Source organism: Acanthisitta chloris, unplaced genomic scaffold, assembly GCF_000695815.1.
Source record: "Acanthisitta chloris isolate BGI_N310 unplaced genomic scaffold, ASM69581v1 scaffold13471, whole genome shotgun sequence".
Taxonomy (NCBI): domain Eukaryota; kingdom Metazoa; phylum Chordata; class Aves; order Passeriformes; family Acanthisittidae; genus Acanthisitta; species Acanthisitta chloris.
In genome coordinates, this window is record NW_008656591.1 from 23,933 (window position 1) to 33,519 (window position 9,587).

The following is a 9,587-nucleotide window of genomic DNA, read 5'->3' on the forward strand; positions in this document are numbered from 1 at the left end:
ATCCTTTTTGTCAGAGGCACTTGAGTTATCCTCTTCACTGCTTTGAGGATGGACTTTATTTCTTGCCAGTGGTGTTATTTCTGAGACTGGGCTTGTACTCCTTTTAACTGGACTGTATGTGACTTCAGGCGACTCAGCGTCATCCTCCTCCAACATACTTAGCTGGTATCTCTGTAGATCCAGGTATGTAGTAAACAACTTGGCATATTCTGGATGCTTGAGTGCAAAATCCTTAAACTCATCTGAAAAACATTTATATACACAGATACTATAGTGCAGCAACACAATCAAAGAAAATGTCAGTGCCTACTTCTTTTACTGAAGCTGTTCTCCAGTTAGTTTCCTCTGAAGAATCTCAGGAGTATCACACAAAGTATCTAGGTCTGTGCTTCAACAGTTTTCCTCAGAAACAAGGTGTGAGAACCATCAGATAATTCTTCAGAGAAGAAAAACTGAAGCTCTCACTGTCAGTTTGACTATCAAAGTACTCTTTGTTACAAAAGGGTGTAACTTACCATACGACAGCTTCCCAGTTTCATCTGCATCTATTTCTTTAAAGAGTATAGAAACATCAAGCTCATGCAACCCCAGAGCTGACTGAATGACAGAAGCAAACTCATTTTCTGTTATAGTTCCATCCTCATCCATGTCAAAGAGCTGGAAAAGACACAAAATGTAGAAATACCTTAGCATCTGTTTGCCTACAAACCTTCAGTGCACATTGGCCACATGTATTGGCTTTGTAGTATTCAAGAGGTTATCTGCAAACAATGCCTGGGATTTGAAGAGACTGATTGCATCTCAGCTACTTTCTCTTCTGAAAGATTTTATGTATTTTCTCTGGAATAAGACTAAGCACTTAGCAGAGCAATGTACATGCTACACTTTGAATCAGAACATTCTACAAAACCAAACAAACCTCACAGCATTAATTCAGTGATGAAACTAATGCAAAACTGATAAAAACAAAACATAAACAAAGGTTTGTGTTTATTGTCACCATGAGCTATGCTAAGGGTCTATTGGATTCAGCCACTCTGTCCTGAAATATCTTAGGCTTTAGTTTTCATCTTCATTAGGTTATGGCACATCTGCTATCAGATTAAACTTGCCATAGTTTATTTTCTGACATAAAATACTTAAATTTTAGTATATGTGATTGATCACCCACTAAGGATTTATTGTAATGAACAGTGAGGCTTGACCCACAAGAGAATATTAGTTCATCTATTGTCTACTTATGACATTGAAGAATCACAGCAAAAAAAAACCACCTCAGGCAAAAAAACCTGCAAGTGGTGCTGAATCATTTTTGCAGTTAGCCTGCCAAGTTACATATTCATTAGTGCCTTCACATGGCTTTTGAAACCCTTTTCTATGATGCCTGCAATTCTCTCCTTCCCCTTCACACTCTAAATGTCAATTGGTTTAAGAGTATTACTCACATTTGCATATCAGATTGAAGCTATAAACTTATGATTTGAAAGCTAACAGACTTACAGTCACTCTTGATTTGTCAGGTTTGTAGATTTACACTAAACTGAACTTACCTTAAATGCCATCTGAATAGTGTCTTCTGTGTTGGCTGGGTTACAAAGAATAGACAAACCAATTACATATTCTCTGAAGTCAATGGTCCCATCTCCATTCTGTAACCAAAATATACACAGCAGCAGTTATAGTTAATATTGCAAATCACTTTATAAGCTGTTGTGTAAATCAAATATACAATAGGCACTAAGACAGTTTACACTAGAGGTATATTGGTTGGAAAAGACCTGAGAGATCATTGAGTCCAACCCTACTAGACCATGGCACTAAGTGCCACATCCAGTCTCATTCTGAAAACCTCCAGGGATGGTGAATCCACCACCTTCCTGGGCAGCACATTCGAATGTCGTATCACTCTCTCTGTATAAAATCTCTTCCTACTATCCAACCTAACCCTCCTCTGGCAGAGCTTGAGTCTGTGCCCTCTTGTCCTACCTTTGAAGCCAGAAAGGCAATGAGTTCATTGGAAAAGCCTCTCTGATAAGTCAAGTTTTGATGTGAACGAACATTTCAATGTGTTAACTACAAAGCTACATCAACAAAACATTTGAAGCTTGCTTTGATGGGATCTGTCATTAATTTTATGTAAGCTGCATTGTATTTGCAGATAGGGAGGAGGGCAGATACCTGCTGAAATCTGTGCTTATGTCAGTAGTGTTCCTGTCACCACAATGAAAGTTTCTTGAGTGTTTTAGGAAACATCTGTCTGAGGAAAAGCCATCTACAAGCATTAGGTGATGGAACACAGAGAAGTTAATGACAGCACAGCAGAGATGACTAGTAGCTCATCATTTGGAACATTCACCATAAGGGCATTCATCAGAAACATTTTAACAGCAAACAGAAGTGTAAAGCAGAGTTCCCTTTGTGGATAATGTGTTGTACATTTGAAGAAGAAAACAATTTTTTACAAAAGTGGAGTCCCTTTTGACAGCACAAAACTTTTTCAGCCAAGCCAGAGAGGGGTGGTCTCCTGGGTAAATCTGTTATCAAACAGCCAGATCTAGATTCTATTTGTGACTCTCCTACCAACTTCTAATGCCCACTTGAGCATATCAACCTTAACCTTTCTGTTCTTGGTTTGCTGCTGCTGAACAGTGCAATACGCTAGGGGAGAATACTAAAGCTGTTCTAATAACTAAGAGTGCTTTGAAGGTCCTGGGCTCTATGATACAGGGATTTCAGTAATTGAATTCAGGTTATGAGATAGTTCTTGATTAACATAGTATGTGTAATGATGTGTTCAGTACTAGCTTTTCACCATCAAGCTATACATTTGACAGGATTTAAAACTGCTAAGAGACAACTCTATTTAGCCCTCAGAACCAGTGCAAGACTCTTGCACAGACAGCTGTTGTTTTCTTTATCCCAATGGTCTAACCAATCTTTTTTGAAGCCATGCAACCTTTGAACATCTTGTACTTTACAAACCTGTGAATTTCAGGGAAACTTTGTAGAAAAGATATGCATAAGGCATTAACCTTTAAGTTACTTTTATGTGTGTCTAAGGGATGTAACTTTTAACATTTTTAATGATTACAAAAGGACAGTGTCTCATAAATGCAGTTTTATTTACAAATCTGTGCTCTCACTGCAGTGCAGAGTTTAAGTATTTTGGCTACATTGCAGTTCTCATAATAGAGATAATAGATCTAACTTTAAAGTGTAACATTGCAAACATAAACTCTTAAAACAACTGAAGCAAGAGTGTAGATAATTGTTCAAAGTTCCAGAGAATATTATTTTTGGACAGTTTTGTAGACTGTATTCTTAGCAAAGGATTGTTTGATGTGATTAGAATATTTTTCTAAAATTTATTTTTAAAGTTGAGAATATGTATCACAGGAAGAGAACTGGGAAGTAAACTTTAACTAAAATAACATAATTAAAAAGAACTTCGAGAGAAGGTAACACAGCTGTGGCTGCACATGGAAAAATGTCAAGAAAAATGACAAAATAAGGGTCATATTACTTTCATTAAAGTGCTAAAACTCAGTAATCAAAACTGAGGGCAGTCTGGTACACAGAACTCCAACCATTTTAGTAGGAAAGAAAGTTAACTGCGCTTGCAAGATCATGTTGTGACTAGCTCTGCCAAACCCTAGGCTGCTGGCCAACTTCCAAATGCTCTGGCACCTTGGGTAGGGAGAAGTGATGGTGGTGTCACCTGGAAAGAGATGAGCATTAAACTGAAAATGCAAGAAAACCTTCAGTGTTTATGTAGCACCACAGCAAACAAGAACTTGCAATTGTCTTTCTACACGTACCTAGCTGTGTTTGCAGCCTATGTACCCAGAGATATTTTAAGGAAGCAACATGTGAACTGAGCTCCAGCTCTCTAAATGGCAAAGTAGGACTATCAGATTTTAGGTATTTGTATTTATGTTACATAAAATAATCAAAACATAGCATAACCTTAACAACTCTTGTTTTCTTTAAGGAAATTAGTTTTCTGCAACTATTTTCACTATAGCATACTGTGCTAACTAGGGCTTTGTTGTTGGTTTTTATATAATGCAGTAAATCAAGAGAGTTTGCAGTGTCACAAGCACTCTCCATTTAGATTTGCACAAGGACTGCAAGACAGATGCAGTGTAACATACTACTGCATCAATATCTTTTCTTACTCTGTAAGGCAATGGTAAGGATCAGGTGTGTAAGTGTGTGTGCTTGTCATTCATGTTTAGCTAAATAAACCCTGAGACACCTATAGGGCTACCACAGCAAAGCTAAACCTGGACTGTGTGGATAGGAACTGCAGATGCAGCTCTTGTGTTCATATCCAGGCTGAGACTCCAAAATTTCCACCACCTATTGCTACATACAAGTTCTAACTAGTCAGAAAGGGAAATTCTGACACAACCCTGGTAGGATGGTGCTCACCCAGAGGTATCACACCTTATACCCTGTGCTCACTTTTGTATTACTCAGAGCCCAAATGGTACTGTGGATAACTGTGTGCCTTCCCACTGAATAACTGGGAGGGGGGTGAATGCCATTAGGAAGGATTTGACCTCTTTCATCACAGTTTGGACCAATATGAATATTGTTCTGTTATCCAGCTCACTATCAAACAAAACACAGGAGGAGCAAAGCCTGGAAAAAGGTATTTTTCCTAAGTTTCAAATAAAAGGCTTCTGCAAGTATACCAGGGAGGGCATTTCATCACTTTGGAAAATACTGTTTGCCAAGTGTAACTGCAAGATTTAGAAATCAAAGCTATGGAAATTTAGAAACAAAACCAAACCACAGTACTCCATTAGCATCCAGATGCTCTGCAGGTATTGTGTGGTATTTCTCAGTGAGTCACTGATGTGTCTCTGGGGAGGAGCAGGGGCATGTGCACTCTTACATCTGGAGACCTGAAGTGCCAGGCTGCCTACTCAACTCATCCTCTCACATTCCACTCAGCTAGCACACACCCCAGACAACTTTTGTTTAAAGCAGCAGAGCCCTGCCTAAAAATCTGCCTTGTGCAAGAGCTGTTTTGATCAACTAGGTAATCCTTAATTCAAAGAAATGTACCTTTGACAGTTGTTATTCTTTTTTTTTTTTTAACTCGAAAGTTGACGTTTTAGCCAGAAAGGCATAACTAGCTTGAGTGGGACACTGCACTCTGATAAAATTTAACTCTGATAGCCAGAGGTTGATTTTGGCTCTGTCTGCTATGTGACTGCAACATTACAGCAAGCTTCTCTAAATATAAATCTCATATTTTAAGCTGTTTGCATTATAACTATACTAAGACTTGAAGGAGAGAGAGAAGAGACTAGTTCATAGAATTGTAGAAAGGAGAGAGTTGTAAGTCTTCAATTTTGCCCTGGCCAGCAGGTAGAGCTGACAATACCACTCAGGTTTTCTTCAGCTGTCAAGCATGAAAAAGCAGAAGTAGGAAGGAAATTAAATGATTATGTAAATTTGCTGATCATTACAGTTATTACAACTCTAATGTTTTTCTCCTCATTAGAAAAAACTGCACAACTCTCTTTACCAGTGATTGCCTTCAGGCAAACAGCTTTATTCCAGCCTAGCGACTGTTGACAAATCAGAACAGCAGCATCAACACCAAACTTAGGAGCTTTTAAGATAATGGTTGTACACATATATAAGCCACTTTACGTGAAGAAATAACTAAGCTTTGATCCTTAAAATACATTCTTTCACCTTAGGGTCTAGAATTAGTTTTCTGAGACAGACTTATGCGAGTGTCCAACTGACAACTTACACAAACCCTTCAGAAAAGCAGACTAATGCATGCACAAGAGGAATCACAACACTTGAAGTTGAGCCATCTACCACTAGCTGCATCTTAGGAGAAGGAAAAGACTATAGTTCTATAGCACAGGAGTGTAGTCTTCCATTGTATATCTTCCCGACAAAGCTCGTTCTTCTCCGCTACGACTTCAGGAATACATGGTGAGCTGCAGCCAGTCATCAATGGTCAGCTTGATCTGTCCACTTCCATCTCGGTCCAGGGACTTGAAGGCCCGGAACATGCTGTCCAGTCGTACCAAGCAGCTAATAAAGTTGTTGAAATCCATGTTCCCATGCTCGTCGGCGTATCTGCGCACAATGACCTGGCTGAGCTGCTCGTGCAGGTGGAACCCTGCAGCCTTCATGGCACTCGGCAGCTGAGCTCTCCCCACAGTGCCTGACTGAGCACTATCGTACTGCTTGTATACACACTGCCATTTCTTGATGTTGTTCCACAGATACTTAAACTCTTCAAAGCCCAGTTTGCCATTGGTATCGCAGTCCATGACAGCTACCATGCTACGGCACGTGTCTAAGCTGAAGCCCTCTGCCTTCAAGTCCTGATGTCTGGAAACGACTTTGTTCAGGATGTCCCTTAGCTCTGTGGCAGACACTTCCATATCATCTCCAGCCAGCTGGGCAAAAAGGCGACGAAATTGTCTGATCTCCTCACTCTCATAAGCTTCCACATTTGTAAAGTGATTGCGAGGAGGGGGAGGCGGCTCTGGATTATACTGAACTGCTGCTTCGCTTATGAGATTGACAAGACCTCCAACGAGTCCTCCAACATTCCCTCCATGTCCACCTCCTGTCAGGAGACCTCCCAGGCCACGTGCAAGGCTCCCTCCACGACTGCTGCTGCTACCTCCTCCACTCAGCAAAGCTTTAACGAGGAACATGGTGAAGATTTTTTGAAGGGAGTTACTCAGAGATCCAGTGCTCCTGTAGCTCTCTGAAGCTGTGCTGTGTCTGACCTGGGCGTGGGCAAAACACAGCTCATCTGCGTGCTGAGACTTCCCCAAGTCTGTGCATGTCTCTGGCTGCCAGTTAGCTTCTGTCAGGTGTTTCTGTCACGTGTTGGTACGCCTACATTGCTTCTTTTCTTCTTTGCATAGTTAGCTTTATGTGATTTGAGGAATCATTTGAGAGGAAAAAATGAGATTGGAAGCCACTGAGCAGAAGTCTCAAAACACCTGTGCTCATACCTGAAGCAATCTGAAAAGGTCCCTGCTACATGAGTGTGTCTGTTCCTCAGTTATGCTGATCTTAAAGCTGAATGCAGCCTTGCACTTGTCTGTTCATGCAATCCTTTATTCCTGCATGTTTTTAGCCAAGTAAGCATTACTTTGCTTATTCTAATCACTGATGCTGTTGTGCTAGATAAGGAAAGTGAAAGGAATTAAGTAAGCATTACTTTGCTAATTCTAATCACTGATGCTCCTGTGCTAGATAAGGAAAGTGAAAGGAATCTAGATTGCCCTTAATTATCCTGGTTGCCACACAACGTTTCTGATGTATGTACTCTGCTTCAGGTCTCAGACCACGTGTTCATAGGAGCCAGTGGTCCAAGATGGGGAAGCAAGATGAAGAAAGGCTGAGTACCTAGCTCTGCATGCAGCAATTCAGGAAATACATTTGACTTTTCCATATTTTAGAGCTTGTAAAAACTTTATCTGGAAAAATCCTGGAACAGTTTTAACTGGCGTACACAATGCAATGATCTCCATGGACAGGTGTACTGCTAAAGCTAACTTGATCAGGAAGAGTGATTGTAGAGTTGGGAGAGGTCCTAGGGTAAGAGAAAGCCTCCAGGTCACAAGCACTTGCAGGACAACATGCTGCTTGCACTGCAGCACGTGCTGGATGCCTAGAACTGGGTTGAATTCTATACTCTGCTCTAGTCACTCATGTTTCTGGTGTAGTCAGAGGGGCATCCATGAATTCTATACTCTGCTCTTGTCACTCGTGTTTCTGGTGTAGTCAGAGGGGCATCCACAGAGCAGTTTTTGTCATCCTCACAGAGAAGCAGAAAATGGGAGAGATTAGCACTGACTGTGGGGGAAAGCCTGAATAATCACATTAACATACAGCCCCTTTTATGGCTGGAGATAAGCAAGAGCAGTCCCTGTAAACTCTAACAGCATCCTCCACACACAGCAGGAGCACACACTCTAGTTAGCTTCAATCTGCCTTAAATTATCTAATTACAACTACATCAGTTAATTAAGCTGTCAGAGTGTACATAAGCTCAAAACCTGGGGTAGGCAAAAGGAAATATTCAGCCACTACCATCATGAAGATTATTGTCTCATATTGGTGCAGCAACTTGGTCCAAGAGTTGGCTGTTATCTCACGAGCTACAAACTCACCAATGTTTTTCCATGGAAACTTAAGAGTCACCAATCTTGCCTACAGGAACTGCTGACCAAGAAGCATTTACTAAACTGGACATAATGTACTAAATATCCTTTTGGGATGTGTTTTTCAACAACATATTGTCAACAAGTCAGTTAACCAACTACTCACCCTGTCAAAGAGTAGAAACAGCTCTTTGAGGACATCTGAAATAGGCAGCTTCAAGTACTCTGCAAACTCCTCAATTCCAATTCTTCCCCCTTTGGAAGCACTTGCAATAGCAGCAAAAGTATCCAACTGCTCTCTGACATGATTCCATTTTAGGCTATGAAAACATGAGGGAGAGGAGATATTTCTATACAGCAGTTCTTGGACAGATGGAATTTCAGTAGGAGTTACTGCAGTGCTCAAAGACAAAAACCAACCAACCAGAGCATGTGTGTACAGCATTTCTAATGCTGCACTTCTGACTGGATGTTTTATATTAAATCAGCAATTAAGGACTGCTCCCCCCTGGTTATTAAGATGAAAAGCAGGCAGTTCCATGCTTGGGTATGTCAGACTTCCACAGAGTAACCTTCCAAACCTAGAATAATGTGTCCAGTTACCAGGCTACTCTAGCAGAGAGCTTTTCATTACCATAAATTCCAGTGTAGCATTATTTTGCTCCATCAGGCTCTAGGGTATTCCTTAATAAAGGGAGCAGATTTCAGCTCTATTAGCTGACTTTCTACCCACACACTAGTATTGCTGCAGCCTCAGAAGTATCTGACCTCTGCAGAAATACACCACTGCCCCTCAGTAAGAGTAATGAGGTTGCCATGTAACTGTTCCAGACAGAGATACTTGATAAGAGTTACTATGTAGTTATGATGTGGTTGAGTCAATTCCACTGTATCTAGACAGAAAAGGTTGATACCAGTAGCAGAACATTCCTGCACAGTACAACTAAGAATGGTAAACTACTGGCTGAAGTTTCAGACTGGAAATAAGGCTTTTTACTTCCTGCACATGCTGCCTGTGCCTCTCCACTTAAAGCAATTAAAATTTGCACCACAATTACCATCAAGTGCTTAAAATAAGTACTGCTCTATCTTCCTCACCCTTTGGTGAGAAAAATCCATGAAAAATTAGAAAAATGCATTTTTCCTCTTGTAACACTGCCCACAAAAATTATTTGGGATTAATTCTTACTAGGATTTTCCTCATCTCTGATTTCCATACAGTTATGTAAGTTGTGTGCATAAACACAGTCTAATACACATGGCCAAGTCAGCTGTCAGATAATTTATCCTTTTTAAGATGTCCATCAACACCTGCAGCACTGCAGTAATTGTGCTACCAACAGCTAAACTTCCCTTACTTGAGTTTCTTGCTAATTTTGGTGAACTCCACCAGCCCAGCTTCCATGGGTAAAGTCAGCTGTC

The 9,587-nt window shown here is 40.5% G+C and overlaps 2 protein-coding genes across 2 annotated transcripts in view; both read right to left on the minus strand.

Annotated features, from left to right (window-relative positions):
- LPCAT2 (lysophosphatidylcholine acyltransferase 2) overlaps nucleotides 1–9,587 on the minus strand; it is a gene marked incomplete at both ends in the record, with an annotated part of 23,459 nt that continues 13,872 nt past the window's right edge. The window contains 5 exons of the mRNA XM_009084394.1: nucleotides 1–242; nucleotides 516–657; nucleotides 1,551–1,649; nucleotides 8,332–8,485; nucleotides 9,524–9,582. Of these exons, the coding sequence (XP_009082642.1) occupies nucleotides 1–242; nucleotides 516–657; nucleotides 1,551–1,649; nucleotides 8,332–8,485; nucleotides 9,524–9,582 (696 nt within the window). The remainder of the gene's footprint in view (nucleotides 243–515; nucleotides 658–1,550; nucleotides 1,650–8,331; nucleotides 8,486–9,523; nucleotides 9,583–9,587) is intronic.
- Nucleotides 5,955–6,704, minus strand: LOC103811422 (calpain small subunit 1-like). The gene has a single exon (XM_009084393.1). It carries the CDS (start codon nucleotides 6,702–6,704, stop codon nucleotides 5,955–5,957), a length of 750 nt encoding a protein of 249 aa, XP_009082641.1.

What these genes read in the sequence shown, in the direction of transcription:
- LOC103811422 (XM_009084393.1), bottom strand. Translation starts at nt 6,704, where the DNA reads ATGTTCCTCGTTAAAGCTTTGCTGAGTGGAGGAGGTAGCAGCAGCAGT.